This window comes from Neomonachus schauinslandi, chromosome 3, assembly GCF_002201575.2.
Source record: "Neomonachus schauinslandi chromosome 3, ASM220157v2, whole genome shotgun sequence".
Classification (NCBI taxonomy): Eukaryota; Metazoa; Chordata; class Mammalia; order Carnivora; family Phocidae; genus Neomonachus; species Neomonachus schauinslandi.
In genome coordinates this window covers 183,666,714-183,687,422 of record NC_058405.1, presented here as the reverse complement: position 1 = coordinate 183,687,422, position 20,709 = coordinate 183,666,714, and the positions used below count along the sequence as shown (strand labels likewise).

The following is a 20,709-nucleotide window of genomic DNA, read 5'->3' as shown; positions in this document are numbered from 1 at the left end:
TATCTCTTTCTCTAGCACTTCGTTTTTGGTGTACATTCTATTAGTGCGTTACATTCTTAGCAAATATCATTCCGTTGATTTCATGTAAGTTTATTTACTGTTTAGGGCTCTAATGATTTTCTATGTAAAATCAGTTTGGGAATTGATTTCATCTGCCTCTGCATTTACTGTGCTAACCTGAATTATAATCTACAAATTGGGAATCAGTATCATTGTGGGATCACAGACTGCCTCTTCCATAAAGCTTTTAAGCTGTTACACTCACATTATCTATTAAAAGTAGTGTTTAGATTTCTAAAGGCCGGATTTGCTTTTTGCAAACATTTAGCATATGTGGGTTTGCAGTACAATTGTTGAAAAATTCTTCATTGTTTAAGTAACTATAACATTGCTATTCAGTCATGAAACTTGGTATTAAAGACCTGCACTCTTGGGTATTGAGGTATTGGTTCTAAGGCAAATTTTTTGGCAAGATTATTTGGTAGAACAATAATTTAATTATGGAAATAATTGGGGAAAGGGTAGGATCAATAATGAATTGGGAGACTTTAAAAAAAAAAAATGAAAACATAATTCACTTTTCAGTACTGTATTTGCATCTCAGTTTCCTGATAGATTTCTGTTTTGATTTTCTGCTGACAGGTCACATTTAGGGCAGGCAAAACATAAGGGATATAGCCCTCCTGAGAGTAGAAAATCTAATTCTAAGGCACCCAAAGTGCAGTCTAATACTTCTGAACTGTCAAGGGGACACCTTTCTAAAAGGTAAATCTTCACATTGCTTGTACATTTTCAAGGCAGAATTATTTGCATTTGAATCATTGCATAATATTAAAATTTAGCAGGTTATCCCAAGATGTTGTGATGTGTGTTTTCATTATTCCCTGAATGTAACTTTAAGGATTAATGGTTTACTTTGCAGTGATGTCAATGCAGTAAGCTCTAGACAACGCATTTTTTTCCCTTGGTTAGAGAGCCGTGAGGTTCCCCTTTTGATTAACAAACCTTTATAGGCATCTGAAATGCCATTTTACTTTTTTTTGTTTTTAGGTTTTGTTTTTGTTTTTAGTTTTTTTTGGTAGAGCCTAAGGTCAGTGATTTCTTAAGATCTAATTGGCAGGAGTCTTTTAGAAAGGAATGATAATATACTATATAATTTTCTTACCTTCATTTTGAAAGTTCCTAATAAGTGGTTATTTATTTCAAGCTTTGACAAAGAAGTTGTATTTGTGAATAGAGCATCAGTATTCTAGTATCAACTAGTTCTGAACTGCTAAGTATTCTTTTTCTTAATTCTTGTTTTGTGACTAGGAGGGTTAGTGTAAGTAATCTTTGGGCTAAAGAATTACTCTGATCTATTCAAATATTTGATCTTCTAATCAAATATTTAACCATCCAAAGTCACACCTGCTTTTTTTTTTTTTTTTTTTTTGAACCATTTGAAAACCTGTGTTTATTTAGCCCTGGACTTAATCAGGAAACCTTTGCATCTTTTTTTTTTTTTTAAGTATTATTTGCCCAGATTTGAGAAGTTAATAAGTATTGTACGACAGATACAATGATGGCAGACTGATATTAACTCTCTTCTTATCTGACCTCTCAGAAGCTGCAGTTCATCATCTGCTGTCATAGTTCCACAACCAGAGGATCCAGACAGAGCCAATACTTCAGAAAGGCAAAAAACGGGGCAGGTGCCTAAGAAAGACAATTCTCGAGGAGTGAAACGCAGTGCTAGTCCAGACTACAACAGGACCAATTCTCCTAGCTCTGCCAAAAAACCAAAAGCACTTCAGCATACTGAATCTCCCTCTGAAACAAATAAGCCACATAGTAAGTCAAAGAAGAGACATTTAGACCAGGAGCAACAACTGAAATCTGCACCATCGCCCTCAACAAGTAAGGCTCATACCAGAAAGAGTGGGGCCGCTGGCAGTTCACGGAGTCAGAAAAGAAAGAGGACAGAGAGTTCTTGTATAAAAAGTGGTTCTGTGTCTGAGTCAACTGGTGCCGAAGAGAGATCTGCAAAACCCACCAAGCTGGCTTCAAAATCCGCCGCCTCGGCCAAAGCTGGGTGCAGCGCCATCACTGATTCTTCCTCCGCTGCCTCTACTTCCTCCTCCTCTTCTGCCGTTGCCTCGGCCTCCTCCACTGTACCACCAGGGGCCAGGGTGAAACAAGGAAAAGACCAGAACAAGGCCAGGCGTTCCCGTTCAGCATCCAGTCCCAGTCCCAGAAGAAGTAGCAGGGAAAAGGAACAGAGTAAAACTGGTGGCTCTTCAAAATTCGATTGGGCTGCTCGTTTCAGCCCTAAAGTTAGCCTTCCTAAAACCAAACTGTCTCTTCCAGGGTCTTCTAAGTCAGAGACCTCAAAACCTGGACCTTCTGGATTACAGGCCAAATTAGCAAGTAAGTGTATGGAAATATCTTCTTTTTTTCTTCTTCTTCCTTTTTTTCCCATGGACATTTTTCTTGGTTTGTCAGAAGTGATTATGCTTTCAAGGTAGTCAGATTTGTTTGTTTTGTTTTGTTTTTGCAGCTTGAGGCAGTCTTAGGTTTTTACTGTATCCGTTCGTAACAATACATAATACTTGATACTGCGTTTAGTTTTAAGGAGACCTGTCAGGAATGCTGCCTTCTTATCTCTAAATGGTCACATTGTAGTGCCTGTATCTTTATCCTTGTAGCCCCTGCTACTAAGTTATTTCCTATTGTCAGGGTGGTACGTCAAATTGGATCTTTTATAACCAGACAACAAAATTATTTCAGTTATGAGTTGCTTTTGACTATGTTCAAAAGTCAAATGGTGGGGTGTTTTTTTTGGGGGGGGGGGGGGTTTGGTATGATACATTCATGATATAGAAAACTAACCCCTGTTATCTGTATTGTACTGTCACACCATATTTGGGTCATTAGGAGATGTTAAGACCCTGGAGGAGATGAAATCAATTTGATCCTTCTTTCCTGGTATTGATTCATTTTTAGGGATGAATGTTGTGTGAACCCAAGGATTTATACCATATATACCATTTATACCATTATATATTCAGTATTCATGAAATACTGAGCTAAATTTTCAGAATAAATGTAGCCTGGTATAAATGAAATCTTATTCACATGTCCTACTTAATGGCCTTTAAAGAGCTTAGTCTGAAGATGAATACCTTTTACGTTCCATACACTGGGCTCTAGTCCCACGTAAATGGGAAAGAATGTTGCCCTCTTGAACAGTGGAGTGGAACCAACATTTCAGAATAATACTTTTCAAGCAAATAAACAAACTAGGTGAGAGATAGGGATCTTGAGGCACTTGTCTTTTTCTCTTTTGTTCAAAAGACTTCTTCAGGGAAGCCGACTCTTCATGTCATTAGAACTGATTAGAGCTGGTGGTGGCCTTCTTCAGTTACGTGATTGCTGTAATGCTGAAGGCTGTTCTTTTTTCTGTTTTGAGAAATCTAAAAAACACAAATAGAATAATACAGCATTTACGTCCAGTTTCAGCATTTAATTTTTGTAATATTTATCCAGGAAGCTCGCTTTTCACCATCCCCCCCCCCCCCATAGAACATTTTTAGATTTATATTTTGATAGGGCTAGAACCTTTTCTTGGTTATTGAAAATTTTGCATAGTGTTGTAGTATTCTTGTCAAAGTTTAGCTAATAGTGGATCAGCCTAACCTACTGTTGGATCAGAGACCGTTGTTAGTTCTGTTTCCTTTAACCCTATTATCTGTGCTTCCACTTGATTCAATATTTGCTAAACTTAGAAAAGAATACTAGTAGACACTACGTAAAATCTTGTGTTTAACCTATACCATAGGGTTATCTGCTTTTATACCTCTTCCTTTCTGTTTTGAAGTGAAGTAGAAGCACGCATGCACATTTGTCTCCAGTGTAGTAGCTGTGCGACCTCCACAGCCGTTGGGCCAGGGTGAGTTTTGTAGCTGGTTTGGTGGGATTCACTCCTCCGTTTTCTGCCTTCCAGTATGCTTTACTTGCAGAGCTCATCTCCTGCAGCTCTGATTTCTCAGAGGTTCCAGGGCAGGGCCAGAGCAGATTGTTCTTGAGTCCTCGACTCTTCTTAGACAACTAGTTTTCTTTTCTTTGGAGTCTGTTCGTATAATTTTTGAGGAGAAAACCTGACTCCCAGTGCAGTTTCTTTGGTTTCTCTACATGAGAAAGTGCCGTGAGTTCTGATGTGAGCCCTGGGCCATAATAAAACCAGACGGTCTATGAAGCTCACTCTGCACATGGTGACAAATGGAGTAAAACTCAGCTTGTATTGTCCTCCTCACGTTCACAAAATCTGCGTGTGTCTTATGTTCACGAATACCGCTTTTCCATTTTCACTATCACTACCCTAGTTCTCAGCTCTAATTATAGCCCAAGCTGTTGAAATAGGAGAAGGGAACCAGCATTTATTTTGCATCTAATAAATGCCAGGTATTTTACATACGCAATCCATTTAACTTTTTTATAAAATGATGTTTAATGATAGTTATTAAGAAAATTTATTTCAAGGAGGTGGAATAAGCTGCCTGGTGACATATCTCACAAATGGCAGAACTAGAATTGGAAGATGGAGGCTATGTGTAACTTGAAGCCCCACTGCTTCCTTCTCTTCACCACATTTCACCCCTCTTAGTTTTCTGTGTTGTACTGTCACACCATATTTGGGTCATTAGGAGATGATAAGACCCTGGAGGAGATGAAACCAATTCGATCCTTCTTTACTCGTATTGATTCTTTTTTTTTTTTTTTTTTTTTAAGATTTTGTTTATTTATTTGACAGAGAGAGACACAGCGAGAGAGGGAACACAAGCAGGGAGAGTGGGAGAGGGAAAAGCAGGCTTCCCGCTGGGCAGGGAGCCCGATGCGAGGCTCGATCCCAGGACCCTGGGATCATGACCTGAGCCGAAGGCAGACGCTTAACCGACTGAGCCACCCAGGCGCCCCGGTATTGATTCATTTTTAGGGATGAATATTGTGTGAACCCAAGGATTTATACCATTCCATTCACTACCTATTCGCTTATTTTCAAATAAGTGAAAAACATTTCAAACAAAATAGTAGGGAATATTTCTATGTAACATTCTTACAAGTGCCTGATAACTTGTAAATCCTTTACACAGACCATGTCATTTACTCCTCATCAGCCCTGTGTGGCAGATACTGTTATTTCCATCTTAGAAGTAAGGAAACTCAGGGTCAGTGGTCAGTTTGCCTAAGGTCACAGAACCAAGAAGCCATAGAGCCAAGAGTCCTTCCAATTTTAGTATATGTGCTGCCGAAGTGAGCACTATAGAGCCAGAGTCAAACCCAGACCATCTGGTTCCAGAAATCAGTCGTGAGACGAGGATGCATAGGATTGAGTAGATTGGGTGAGCTAAATCTAGGAAGGCTTCTTGAGGTCAGATAGGACAGGGTGGATTTTAGGCATGATTACATATGTCACTTGGGGAAAAGAGTTTACATAGGAAGCAATACCGCAATAGAACTGACAGTACTTGGTAATTTTACTTAAGAATATGGGGCAAAACTAGGTATTCTATGGGAATCTCTTGAGTTTCAAGTAATGGCATGTTGGGGATAGAAAACCCTTATTAAAGAGGTGAAAATCCTGGGTTTGAATCCTAGTTCTGCCATTCTGTCAACTGGCAACTATGGGAAAGTTTGTAGCCTTTTCCTTCTAAATGGGCATAATAGCTTATTTGAGGAATAAATGATTATATGACGACACTAAGCATAGTAATTAGTACATGAGATGCATTGTAGAATTTAGAACAGCAGAAATTGAGTATGTTAAGACAGAAACCATATTCAGCAACCTTTTGAGAGTGAAGGATTGATAAATCCCAGCCACTGATCAAGTTTAAGGTATAACTGTTTTCAGATTTGGAAGATCTTGATTTGAAGTTATCTCTTAGTTTTGTGAGGTTGGGCAAATCATGCAGCCTAATTCCTGATCTTACTTGAAAAATGATAATGATACTCATTCTTGTGAAGCTTAAATAAATGAATGCATGTGAAAATAACTTTGTATAATTAAAGTACTGTACTAACATATAATGGTGACTTGAGAGATATTGCCATATATTTGAAGGGCTCTTTACGCATGAGGAGATTCCCCCCCCCCCAAACATCAAGACATGGGGCGTTAATTCAGTGGGTAGAGTTTGAGAGGCAAGTTTCTGATTACCGTATCTCGTGGAACCAGAATCTGTATGTTATCCAAAAAATGGATTTGGCCACTTCGTGAGATAGAAAGCATTCCAAATTGGGTAGATTATTTGTTTTCTTCAACTTTTGTGAACCTATTAATTAGAATATGATAGGTTTTCTCGGGTAAAGAATCACTGATACGGTTGGTCAGTAAAGCTTCATGGGAAAAAAATTGTTAACAAATTGTAGGAGTAATGGTACTTACATGATACTTTATGAAAACTCCTTTCCCATGGTTGAATACTACTGGAGGAGATTTGGGGTTACATTAACACATTGAAGGCTGTGAGAAATCTTACGCAACTTCTGCGTATTTTATAGATTTGCTTGACCTAGGGAAGACGGCAGTGGTTCGAGGAACCTTTGGGAAATGATATAATACATTTAGTCAGGATACTTGAGCAAGAAAACCTTTCCCAGTGTGTTGTTTCAGCAACTGTTAACAGACCGATGAACGAGTTCCTGGTCAGGAATTAGGGCTGGCGGGAGAACTAGGGAAACAGCTACTTTTGTGATGGGCTTCCTAAAGCCTTGTGGCTTGCCAGCTGCAGCTGATCAAAATAGCTCTGTGACAGAGGTCACACTGTATCAGTTGATAGAAGTCTTGAGCGTACCCCAGAAGGGACAATGTTATGTGACAATTTTTAATATGCATTAAGGAATTATTCTTGCTTTGTGTTGTTTAGCATAAGTAAACAGACATTCTCAGAAATTTGTATAGCATAAATGTAAAACCAGTTCGGAACTGTAACGATACAAGTGATTTTTGAAAATATTTTTATATCTTAATATATTTAAAACTTTCAAAAATTAGTATGGCTTCAAGATCTATTTTGCTAATCTGACTTCTTTTAAAAGAAAGCTAATCTTGAAGTAATACAACTTTCCGAGTATGTAGTGTCTGACTAGTAGAAGGTGATGGATGGCGTAGAAATACAAGAAGGTTTGTGATCAAAATCTGGGCTGTTATGGAACTTATTTATAGCAAAATTTAAAGATATTATATTTCTAGTCTAATGTGTCTATTTGTAGATCTGGTTTCCTCTCATTATTTAAGTGGACATCATGTGCACAGTATTAATAACCTAGTCAGCAATATTTACCAGCTTATTTCCATCTTGAGTTTCATGCTCTTCTGGTGACTTGCATGCAGCCTGTGGCCATTATTAGAACTAGACAAGAACCAGGCAGATGCAGAATTCTGGGAAGGTAATTCTGCTGAAATTAGGACTCTATCATCAGTCTGAGACTGAGACCTGGTTCTTCACATCCCTAGCATGGAGGGAAGAAATAAGAATGTGTTGAACAGGAGAGAATTTAAGAGTTAAAATCTTGGTTTCACCTTGAGTCTTAAAGGGTCATCCATACCGAGTCTAAATAATTAAATTATCTTTTCACCTCATGAGGTGTTGGCTGAGGAGCTTAAAGGGAAAAGGATTGAGTGTTGAGAGTTTTCTGTATTATAAGACAGCTAGTAAAATAATTTAGCAACTTAAAGCTCTAATAATTTTAATATGTAAGTGCTTTGAAAAATTACTGATTTCTAATAATTTTGAGGCTTTTAAAAATACATTAAAATTAGAAAAATGAGTTGCCAAATTAAAGAACACTGAATGGAAACAAGTATCAGCCTCTTTGTTAAGAAGGCTTTGTTTTACTTTTAAAATTTTTATTATTTTTTAAAGATTTATTTATTTTAGAGAGAGTACATGCACGAACATGAATGGGGGAGGGGCAGAGGGAAGGGGATGGGGGGCTAGAGAGAGAGAGAGAGAGAGAGAGAGGGAGAAGCAGACCTCACTGAGCACAGAGCCAGATGTGGGGCTTGATCTCAACGACCTGAGCTGAAATCAAGTCCAGTGCTCAACCAGCAGAGCTACGCAGGCACCCCAAAGAAGGCTTTTATTTTACATTGCAAATTTTAAATAATCATGGTATGTATTTTTGTATACCGGGTCAGAATAAGAATTAATTTAGCCAAATTACATTTTACTAAAGTTACATAAAAGTTTTAAAAAACAGCAGTCTTCCTGCCACATTGCCCTTCCCCAGTGCTGATTATTTTGGTATTTATTTCCATCTATATAGAATATGTGCTCGTATGTTTATTGGTTGGGTTTTTTTTTTTTCAGTTTGAGCACTATTGCCTGCCCTTTATGAGAGTTACCGCACCTCTATACCCACCAACCTTGTACTGTGTACACTTCCCCTTTGCCCAGGTGTGATCAGTGCCTGCCCGATGTTTATATGGATACGTAAGTGCATAAATGCCATTTACCAGAGTCCGTCGGGAGGGTTCCTTTCTTACACATTTTTGTTTTTCTTGATTTAAATAATTATTTTGTTGATGTTGTTTTCCTTTTCTGTGAACCCATTATTCCAAACAATTTACTAATTGTTTAAATCTTTTACCAAGCTGTCTGCTTGGTTTTGTTAAATTGTCCTGAAGAAATAAGGCCTCTGGATGGCTGCTCTTTTATGCCTGCTTCACAGCTTTTATTTATTTAGCCTGGGCATTTTCTTCAGTCTTAAATACACAATCTTGGTACTAGTTTGATTGGATATAGAGTTCTGGGTTAGAAATGATTGTTAAAAATTTTGAAGAATCACATTATTTTTAAGCTTTCTTTACTGGACACATTCTGATTCCTGATCTGTTGTATATGTAACCCATTCTACAAGCTTGCAGATCTTTACCTCCATTATTTAGACATGTCATGGTATTGCCACAGCTGTGGGTTTGGTCTCATTTTTTGTTAGGGTGACCAGCAGTCCTGGTTTCCCTTGGATCTCTCAGGACTCAGCCTTAAAACCAGGGTTATAGCCAAACAAACAGGATGGTTGTTCACTGTATCCTTGTTTCTTTTCTCTTTCTAGATCTCCTATTATTTTGGATGATTGTCCTCTTGGAAATTTCTGATGTTTTCATTCTGGCTTTGCTTTTTTCTTCTACTTTCTGATAGATTTCTTCAACTTCTTCCAGCCTTTCTATTGATTTTTTTTTCTTCCTGTTTGTTCTCTTGTTTTTATTTTCAAGAGGTTATTTTGTTCTCATTTCCTTTTTATTATGGATGCATTTCTTTTTTTGAGGACATTGATGGTGAGTTTTCTTTACACAGCTCTCATGAAGTTTTCTTGGGGGAGGGAGGTTGGTTTGGTTTTGATTTTTCCTATTGGGAATTTTCCACAGGTTTTGGTAATTCCTGGTTGTTTCCTCATACTCAGGTTTTTGGTCCACCAACACTTAATTTGTAAACTCTGAGCACATAGAAGAGATTTCACTGAAATCCATTCTCTAGTGATCTGTTTGGGCTAGTCATTACGAAACCTATCATTATTTTTAGATCTTTTTCTTTGGTGAAATTCCACAGAGAGGATTCCTTCACACTCCTGCCTAGAGGTAAAAGCTGAACTGACTGAGGGCTGGGGGTTGAGCAGGAAAAGAGGCCTAGGAAAGAGGCCATCTGTCATCTAATCTGTTTACACTTGATCTCCCCCCCCCCCCATTTTGGTGCGGTGCACCTCGATACAGCTGTGTACTTTAATTGAGAATTTCTTTATTTTATACTTTCTAAAGAATAGAGGTCTTGTGTTTTGCTGGGTCAGCAGAGACAGTTATCCAGCTGTGCAAGTGGGGGAGGGGAGCTGGGGATCTGACTGCTTCATAAACAGCCTATCAACCAATCCTCAGTTTTAATTCCAGAGTCATCCCAGAGGTACCTGGTACCATCAATTCCTGAACTTTGTGGGATTCTGAGTGTCATTCTCATTGGTAATTTATCTCAGTTTTCTGCTTTAAGTTTTCTGGAATTTCTAGTGCTGGGATTTCTGCTTTTCATCTTGTAAAATTGTGATCGTAATCTCTTCCATTCATCTCATCCTTGTGGATTTATGCCTCAGATTCTTTTAATGCTAGTTTAGTGGAGTTTCTGGAGAAGACAGAAGTGAATGTATGTGTGTCCAGGTATCTGTCTTTAACAGAATGCACACACTTTGTCATGTATATGCACGTATTTCATCAAAACTTGGCGCTTGCTCTGCATGACAGTAGAGTGCCCATTATAAGCCACACTCCATGCTAGACATGTAACACATTAAATTTTATCCTCATGACAACAGAATGAGGTAGTATCTGTGTTTTAGGTATGAAGAAACTGAAGTGCTTTATTTGCCTAAACACTAGACCTTTTTCCTTTCAAAAGAACTGTAAGTTACATCATTTGAATGGCTGTAAATGGACGTATCCTAATTTAGCTCATTCTCAATTAATGGGCATTTACACTGTTCTAAATTTTTTAAATTGACTAGAGCTTTGTAATTTACAGCATTATCTCCTTGTTAGGTTTCTGATTATGTTCTTTTTAAATATTGATGTATATTTTGAAATTGCCTGTAGAAATAAATGAATTTACATTCCCACTAGTAGTGTAAAATGCCAATCTGTTCATATACTTACTAGCTAAGACAGTATTCCTGCAGTTTTTATTACTGGTGTTTACTTAACCATTCCCTATTATTGGACATTTAGCTCTTTTCCAGTATCTCATTATTAAAATAATGGTTAGATGAATATCTTTTGTACATTTCTAATGTGTTTAATTTGTATTGCCAAATCAATGCATGAAATTGCTCTGCATTGGCTAGAAAATAAAAACTTGGCTTAGAAAATTCCATTTGGGATTTACCTTACTGCCATCTGCAAAACTCATCTTTTACTGTTACTGAATGATTTTAAAATAAACATCTATGATCCCTTATATGCTAGGTTACTTTCCATTTTGTGAATTTATTTTGGCAAAGTAACCATTAGTAAGGATGTATATACTGAAAGCAACACCAGGTTATACCAGGTTCTCGTGATTCTGTTTTGGCTGAAGGAATCAAGATCAAGTTACTGAAAATATTCCCACTGTTAGTTCTCTTTATTGGGCCTACTTTTCCCGGTAGCTAAATGGCCCCATTGCATGATTCTAAATTGAACTCTTCATGTGCGATAGTACTCATGTTATTTGGTGCATTTTTTTTCCTTTTATGAAGAAAAAACAAGTCATTCTGAATACCTTTTGAAACAGATACAACATGTAAATAAATGGATAATTGATAGCTTTTTATCTTATTTTATTTATTTTAAAGATTTTATTTATTGAGAGAGTGAGTGAGACAGAGCACAAGCGGGGTGGGGTGGTGGTGGTGGTGGTCAGAGGCAGAGGGCGAGGGACAAGCCAACTCCTGCTGAGCAGGGAGTCCAACCCCTGGACTCTGGGATCATGACCTGAGAGCTAAAGGTAGGTGCTTAACCAACTGAGCCACCCAGGTGCTCCATTTGATAGCTTTCTAAAATATATAAACAAATTGGGGATTTGCATTTCAAAACCCAGTCCTCCCTGCACCTCCCCCAAAAAACCAATCCTAATCATCCTTTGATACCTTGAAATGTAAATGAATTGTAGCAGTTTTGAATACCCTTGTTTAAAATAACTGGTGTATCTTATTCATTGGTTTGTCTACTGTACCATTTTAAAAAGGAGATGTATTTGTTATATGTGGGAGTATTGCAAAAATTTTAAGTAAAAAAATCAAGTTAACTAATTCTAGAAAAATTACTTGAAAATGAGATATTGTTTAGCTCAGGTCTTCTTTTTCTTCTTAAAATACAAGGGATTTTCTTTTGTCTTTTGGACAAGTTTTTGTTTTTTAAATTTTTATCTGATTCTTGAAACTTAGGTGAGTCCATATACTGTTCTTCCTTTTTCTTTTCAAAGTCCAGGTCAGTAATTATTATTATTTTTTTAAGGTCCATATAGTAAATATTTTAGGTTTTACTACCACCTATAGATTTTATTACATATTCTTCTTTTTAACAACTCTCTAAAATGTAAAAATCATTCTTAGCTAGTGGGAGTTACAAAAACAGGTTGCCAGTTGGAATTTGGCCCACAAGCTGCAGTTTGTCAACATCTACCTTAGCCCCAAAATTTTAATATAATTGTATATTATATTAGGTATGTATATAAAAACATGGTATATATTATATGATGTGTGGCATATACACACATAAACACTGGTCAGTTCATGTGACTCTAAAGCCAATAGATTGGCTAGCTTCAGTCTTGACTGGGTCCAGGAGCCCAAAAAGATGACCCTGTCAGGCCCAAACCTATGTTATGACTCTCACACCTTCCCCTCTCCTCCCCAGAGATGCTGTCCAATCATTTATGTATTAAATTGTAAGAAAGTCCCTGATTTCCTTGGATCATATGCCTATCCTTGAATGAATCACTATTTTGGATGCAGGGTTGTATTTGACTATGATGGAAATAGTCTGGCCAATTTGAGTCCTATTCATATAGTGGGAATGTACTGTGAATGGTACTTCCATCAGTATCACATGGAGAAGGGGTAGGATAGAGTTCTCAAAAGAATTAAAAAAAAAAACAACGGTGTTCAGAACAAGGGTTTCTGGGTCTTATACAAGAGATGTCTACTTGATTTTATTTATTTGTTTATTTTAAAAGATTTTATTTATTTGAGAGAGACAGAGATAGCAAGAGAGTATGAAAGGGGAGGAGAGAGGGAGAAGCAGGCTCCCTGACATGGGGCTTGATCCCAGGACCCTGGGATCATGACCTGAGCCACCCAGGTCCCCTACTTGATCATTTTTAAAGGTCACTTTGAAATGAATATGTAAGTTGGAGAATAAAAACGTTAATGCAGTTGAATTCAGTCATTATTCACTGAATAAAGGTGTTAGGTCAATCTCTCCCCCATCTCACTTGATTTTCAAACAACCTTAGCAATACATTGACATTTAGGTTTATTTTCACTATACAACAGAAGGAATCTTTAGGAAACTGGAACGTTTAATTATTGCATTGTTAGATTATTTTATCATGGGGGCTATATTTTTATTGTGGGACCATATGTGTATGCCATATCAAAGATTAGCATCCTCATTTAATTCATGAAAGAATTAAAAATGGAATAAAAGCATGACAGTGAATATGTATTATCTAATTACGCTTACTTTTAAAGAAACTTAATGGAATTACTAATGAAAACCATACCTTTCTAGGATGAATATTGTTTTACCTCTAGTTATTCTTGTCCTGAAGTAGGCAGATCCTGTGACGAGTGCTCATTCCTCCTGCCAAAATTACACAGTTGAAATCATTTCAGCATATTGTAATGCAAGGAGTAGTACTTTTGAAAGTTTGAAGTAGAGAAGAAAAATCACTGTGAGTAGAAAGCATCAAGATCATACCTATGTTTATTTTAGTTGAGGGTCCAGAAAATAAAATTTCTAAGGCCCTCAATCTGTTCATTCTTTTAAGATATTATATTTGAGAAATCCAAGCTTACAACTGGATACATGAGGGATTTAGTTATTTCACATTTTGTATGTCCTGACTTTGCAAAAAAACTAATGTTTTAACAAAAGATGAAGCCCTGAACTGCATGCAAATTAGCTGGGGGTTAGGAATACTTGTCTCCCCCCCCCCCCAAAAAAAAGGTAAGACATACATATGCTGTAGAGAAACAAAGCAATTAGGACTTTTAAGAGAATAATACTAACTTCCAGTTTCACTTTTACCACAGGAATAAAGATTAACAGAATATATTTGTAGGAACAACAATGTATATTCTTATACCAAAATAATGTCAAAAGCTTTGATGAAAGTATGTCTACATTTATACCTAAATTCATTACGCAAAGGCTTCGTAGACATTAATATATTAATTTGGCCAGTAGGTATTCTGGATGCTTCTCTGAGTGGCCTCATAAAAATAGGTGATAAACTTAGTGTTGCTGCATTACAGCCTCTGTGTATGTTTGTGTGTGTGCACGCGTGTGCCTGTGTTCCCGTGCACATGAATTTTAATTCGTTCTCACTGGGTTGTTGGTTTACACTTACATTGTTTCCTCTTTTATTGAAATAACCCTTACTTGACCAGTAGAATGGAAGGAAACACATTTTGAATCTACAAAACTACAGTGTTTTTATATGAAGTATTTTAACATGTCCTAAGTGAACCTGTAAGGCACAACTTTAACTTTGGCCCTAAGTGTATTGAAGATGTAGTAGCCTCTGTTCTGCTTCAAAATAAACGTAAGAATTGTGTAGTCTGTCTGGGTTATGCCTTTAAGCAAGTCAGTTAATAGTTTTATGTCTGAAGAGTAAGAATTATCATAACTTTGTATCTCAAAGTGCTTTTGAAAACTATAGCCAATCTAAAACTGTCAGTACGGTATGTTCTGGCATTGTCAGCTGACTGGCCAGAAGAAGGTTAAACTATCCCCATTCTCTGGGCAGAGCTTCCTCTGTAAATGACTTCCGCTTTCCTTTTTCCCAGAAAGTTCGACATTTGTAATCTTTTTTTTTTTTTTTTAAAGATTTTATTTATTTATTTTAGAGAGAGAGAGAATGAGAGAGAGAGCACATGAGAGTGGGGAGGGTCAGAGGGAGAAGCAGACTCCCCGCCGAGCAGGGAGCCCAATGCGGGACTCGATCCAGGGACTCCAGGATCATGACCTGAGCCGAAGGCAGTCGCTTAACCAGCTGAGCCACCCAGGCGCCCAACATTTGTAATCTTCTAAAGAATGTTTTAGGTTGAAAGAATTTATAGAGTTCTTCCAACGTTTGACTTGATTTGCTTAAAAATACTGTTAAGTTAGTAATTATCAGTCTTTACCACCTGTGAGGTGTTTCCCTGTTCCAATTTTTGGAGCAGATACACATGTGAAAGCTATTTTTGTCTCCCATCCTGGCCTCAGGTAATGTTACAAATGGGGAAACGTCTTTTCCACTATAGAGCTTTATATGTAAGCAGCTTCTTTATCATGGGATTGCCTTTCAGAAAACAGAATATTGGGGCTTATCTCTCCTACTTTATCAGGCTAATTGGAGTCATGTCAAATAGTCTTGACAGTCATTTTACGTTGCAGCATGATTATAACAGCAGTTCAAAATATTTTTCTATCTACTCTCTTGTTCTGGTTCTCCTCTGTCCGTCCTTCCATCCATCCTTCCTTTTCTTTCTTTCTTTCCTTTTTAAAGATTTATTTATTTATTCCAGAGAGAGAGTGCAGTGGGGAGGGGCAGAGGGAGAGAGGGGGAGAGAGTCTCAAGCAGACTCCGCATTGAGTGCAGAGCCCAGTGCGGGGCTCAGTCTCAGGACCCTGAGATCACCACCTGAGCTGAAACCAAGAGTTGGGCGCACATGTGACTGTGCCACCCAGGTGCCCTCTACTTTTCTGTAATTTAGTACATTTCTCTTAAATTTCACACCAACAGTGGATAAAGAGATTGTGGCATATCCATTCAAGGAATGCCTCTCCACAGTAGAAAGGAATGGACTGTAAATCTCAGCAACATGAAATCTCCCAAAACACTGTATGACTCCATTTTTATGAAATTCTAGAATAGGCAGTAAGGACAGATCAGTGGTTGCCAGAGGCCTGACGTGTGGGTGAGGGGATTAACTGTAAGGGGCCCAAAGAGACTTCTAAGAGTAATGGCAGTGTTCTGTCCTGATCCGATTGTGGTGTTGGTTATATGGGTCGATACATTTGTTCAGCTCCATATTTAAAGTGAGTATATTTTATCATAAGGAAATGGCATTTGAATGAAATTGTTTAAAAGAAAGTTAAACATCTAACTCTAAAATAGGACATGAGTAGTGAAAGTATAAAAGTTTTGGTCAGAACATATACTGTCATCTCATAAGCAGTATAGCAGCACTGAAGAGTGTCATTGCTAGCGTCCATTTCTGTGTCATGGTATGTGTGATGATAGTTAGGTGTCACATAAACTAATATTAGTGACAACAATACAGGGGTTTTTAAAGTACGTTAGAGGTGCAAACATTGTGGAGTGTTTTACTATAACATGCACTCATGTTTTTTTTTCTATGATTTGTGTGTTTTTAAGTCTATTCTAACTTAGTTGCACAATTCAAATAGAAAGATAAGTATAATTTAATGTTTTCTGGAACGTTATTTAAAAATAATTTCTGGGGGCACCTGGGTGGCTCAGTCATTAAGTGTCTGCCTTCGGCTCAGGTCATGATCCCAGGGTCCTGGGATTGAGCCCCGCGTCGGGCTCCCTGCTTGGCAGGAAGCCTGCTTCTCCCTCTCCCACTCCCCCTGCTTGTGTTCCCTCTCTCGCTGTGTCTCTCTCTGTCAAATAAATAAAATCTTAAAAAAAAACAATTTCTGAATTTTTTAAGTATTAAAAAATAGTGATGCCAATTAGTTGAATATATTAAGTTAGTCCCATAATCTGTCCACATGCCATGTTCATCTTTCAGGTGACAGGATGCATGTCCAAACAAAGATAAAATAGTGTGGGGTATCAGACATTGATTTGTGATCGCGTTAAGTAATTCTGGTAATATGCTATGTAGTAAACCAATCCAAAAACAAAATTGAAATTTAAGAAACCCTTAGGCCAATCTTCTTTCCCTACTTAAAGTTTCATTTTTAGTCCTTTTATGCCAGTTTGAGGAGTCTAGATAACCTTTCACAAAATTTACTTTGGAAAAAAAAATGGGCCAAAAGGTGTGGTTCAGATTTCTAAATGGTAATACCTGTCTGAATGTAGATTTTTGTCTTTATAGCTTCTGTTTGGTATTTAAAGATTCCTTAATAGTGTGCTTTTCACTTAGTTAGCAATTTTCACTGTGTATTTAGTATAGGGACTATCCCAGGTTGAATGAACTGTAAGCGTCTAAGGGTCGGAAAGATGTCTAGAATCTTTTTTATCACCTATTACCCATATCCTTTACTGGTGTTTTTAAGAAAATCAAGAGGAAGGAGTTTCTGTTACCCCACTTTGAAGCAGCAAAATGGTCAAAAATTAAAAGTTCCTGGGGATCGAGCGCCTGGGTGGCTTAGTTGGTTAAGCGTCTGCCTTTGGCTCAGGTCATGATTTCAGGGTGCTGAGATCCAGCCACGAGTTGGGCTCCCTGCTCATCGGTTGTCTGTTTCTCCCCCTCCTGCTGCTGCACCCTGCCCTCCCATCTGTGCTCTGTCTCAAAAAAAAAAAAAAAAAAAAAAAGGTTCTGGCGGGGGGGAAATAAGTGACCTGGAGAATTGTTATTACTGTCTAATTAGTCTCTGAAAAAGGAAACGCTCTTTAAGGTGACGTTGTAGTTCTGGAAATAAGCTTTTTCACTTGGAGACCTTTCACGGTTGGAGGTCTTTGTTAGATAGAGCACCACCCAGTATGATGCCCGGGACAGTAACGTTGTCTGGGGGAGAGGGAGGGAGAACCAGTGCTCGATGGCCTCCCCATTGTTTATGAAATAGTAATAGATTTCATTTAATTGCTGTACCTTTTTAGAATCTGTTAAGCCTATGAAGGTTTTCAGTTAGCTTCCAGAAATGTAAAGTGTGCTCGTTTGACTTTCCTCCTTAATTATCCAGTTATCTGTACATTGGACATTCTAATAACCTTCACCTCAAGTATATTTTCCTTGCTGATGGGGTTGTGTAAAGAAAAGAAAGCATTTTGTTCTCTCATAGTCTTAATTGATGAACTTTATATGAACTAGATGAAAGGGACAGCTTAAAGACAGTGTAATGTGCTAATGAATGAAAATGAAAAATAGAAAAATTTTTAAATTTAGTAAAATCCTGAAATATATAGTAAATGCAAAAAAAAAAAATCTCTCTTGGCCTTAGTGGAGGAGTAGAGATGATAGGAATGGTTAACGGGGATGGTATGAGAGGAGAAAGACTGTCATTCATGGTGTGGGATAGCTCGAGTCAGGGTTGGGGCCAAGTGGGACTTGTCCTGACGGAGAATGCCAGGTACCATATTAACCTTGCCAGGATGGACTGGGTAAGTAAAGGCAAACTGTGACGGGAGCCTCGCAGAGTGCTGGAGAGCCCATGGAAGATGCATTGGGCTTTTGACCTGAAGAACTGTGTAGTTTTTAATTTCTGATAACTTCTTTTTTTAAAAAAAATTCCCTTTTGCATTTCACATGTATAGGTTTAAGAAAATCTACCAAGAAGCGCAGTGAATCCCCACCTGCTGAGCTCCCCAGTTTGAGGCGGAGCACTCGCCAAAAGACCACGGGCTCCTGTGCTAGCGCCAGGTAACACATGGGCGTTTTCCAGTTTATGATCCGGTTCGTTGTCTTCTCCACTTCTGTTAGGATCCTTCCCTCTCCCGGTTTTCAAAAATGATTGAAGTTTTCACTTGAATACTGAGTAGTAAAGAAACTTACCCAATATAAAGGAATTCTTCCCCAGTGTTGATTTACATGTTTTTGCTAAGTATTAATCATGCTATTTTTGACAGCACTCTCACCCTCTATCTTTTCCTCTGTTGCTACATTATTTTCACAGACTTATTGCCAGCAGTTGGACATTTTGTTGTTTTCAGAGTTCCAGTTGGCCAATAAATCTCTAATGAGCATCTTTATGCAGATTTGGGTTATTTTTTTAAAAAGTAGCTAAATTTCCTAGTAGTGTGATTAATGGATCAAAAGGGATGCCTATTTTAGTGGCTGTAATATTGCCTAATTAGTTTCTCAATGTGTTGGCACCACTTGAGTTTAATGGATAAGGGGGAGAGAGATGTACTTCATTTTCATTTTGTATTACAACACCTACCCCTCACAGAGGAATGTGGGTGTCTTGTGTCTGCTTTCATGTCTCCAGTTCCCGTTTTCCCCAGTTGCTGTTTTGGATCTCCTTTTCAGAAAATCAGCTACCTTTGATATGATACAGTGTGTTATTTCACATTCTTATATTAACTGATTTGAGAACTTAGGTTAAAGTTAAACTTTTTTTTTTTTTTTTCTTAACAATTTCCTCACCTTTTCATGTGTGGTCAGTTGCTCAAATGCCCTTGTGCAGCTAATTATTCACAGCTGTGTAGGACTTTTACTCTTTTATATGTAGTTTGTTCTTTCTTCTAAATGTGCCAAAAACAGTGATGGGGGCAAATGATTTCAGTTTGCCTTTTCCCTACTCTCACCCAGGTGAGCTGAAAGGTTTTAGCCCTTCTGTTGTTTGTCCTCTAAGATAAGTGACAATGACTACTCTTGGTGGTGGGTACAGTAGTGACATAAAGAATATGACTAGTTGCAAGTCATAAAAGGACTCGAGCCACTTAAATCTACTTTTCCACTTATTTTCTGGTTCTGTCTGTATTGTTTAAAATGCTATTAAAATATCTGGAGTTAGTGTACCTGTTTGCTTTTTTGGTTTCTTGGCAATAGTTTTACGAGAACCCTGAAAATTTTCTTAGTTCTTCAAAGCTTTTGTCTAAAAATTTTGGGCTAGAGTTTGAATCTCTTTACCCAGAGTTTATAATCTGAGATACAAACCAAATTCACTGTGGTTGAAAATTAATTTTAAGTTGGTGTGATGTCAGGTAGTCTAGTGTCCCAGCTCTGTTGCCTGCCTGCCTTCTACTCATGACCACTTTCGTAGCGCATGTGAAATTACTTAAGAGTTTACATGGTTATTCTCTACACAAGCTTTCTAGCCACCTGCCTGGAAAGCTCTTCATCTCAAACTTTTTCTGAATTAGTGGCAGTTCCTCTTTAGATTTACTGCTTTTACAGCCTGCTGTAGCCGTGTCTTCATCTCTGTTTAACCTGATACTCCTTGAGGACATCAAGCCAAGTGTTGAGCACAGTGTGTGTCACATGGCTCGTGTAAATTGAATGTTAAATAGATGAATTAATTTGAATCCCACTACTTTGTAGCTTGGTAAATTGGGTCTGGAGTGAGCTGTTTCTCTGCAAGAAAAGATTGGCTAAGCAAATCCCTGTTTATGGAGGATTTTTTACTACTTGGAAGAACAAACTCTTCTAGTACTTTCTGGTAATTCAGAGCCTTCATTTACATGTCACTTAATGCCTGCTGCTTCCTGGTTGTTTACTGGCCAGCATCTAATTCCACCACAGTTTGACTTTGTTCTAAAACATATCCTTAGTAGTATGTTTCTTCATTTCCTAATTTAGAGGGCTGCTATTTAAACAATACCAAGTTATAATAATTTGGGGAAATCTTTTGTTTTTACCTGATTTGCTTACTGACTTCTCTATTAAAATAGAAAAAATCATCATCAATAAAATGTAATTTGCTTTGTGAGAAATGACTGATCATTATTCTTTCCATATTACGCTGTGCCTCAATCCTAAACCAGTGTCTTCCTCAGTATCATCTGTATGTATTTATAAATGTTAAATCTTTAATTCTTTATTTTAAAGGATGGATCTCTTGTTCATTATTAGGGTAGTTCTTTTTTTGGTGGTTTAAGTTCTCTGGAACTTAGGTGATAGGAATTTCCCACATCTTCTCCTTTTCTTTTCTCCCCCCTGCCCTTTGTTAGTGTAAAGTCTGTATATTGACTATTTACCCTGGAAGTAGGGATCTAATTTAAATGAGTTGAATTCTCTAAGCAGGGGTCACTTTTCCATTTAGTTGAAGTGTTTAAAAATCATTTCTGTCTGTAAGGATGACAACAG

General features: G+C 37.6%; 1 protein-coding gene across 2 annotated transcripts in view; it reads left to right on the top strand.

Moving 5' to 3' along the window:
• Positions 1-20,709, top strand: part of TRIP12 (thyroid hormone receptor interactor 12) — a 140,041-nt gene that overhangs the window by 52,397 nt on the left and 66,935 nt on the right. Inside the window, exons 3-6 of one of the 2 annotated variants that reach the window (XM_044913769.1) lie at positions 643-765; positions 1,604-2,259; positions 2,347-2,406; positions 18,216-18,321. In XM_044913769.1, the coding sequence (XP_044769704.1) occupies positions 643-765; positions 1,604-2,259; positions 2,347-2,406; positions 18,216-18,321 (945 nt within the window). Of the gene's footprint in view, positions 1-642; positions 766-1,603; positions 2,407-18,215; positions 18,322-20,709 lie in introns of both variants that reach the window. The other variant, XM_021682990.2, reaches the window with a different exon arrangement.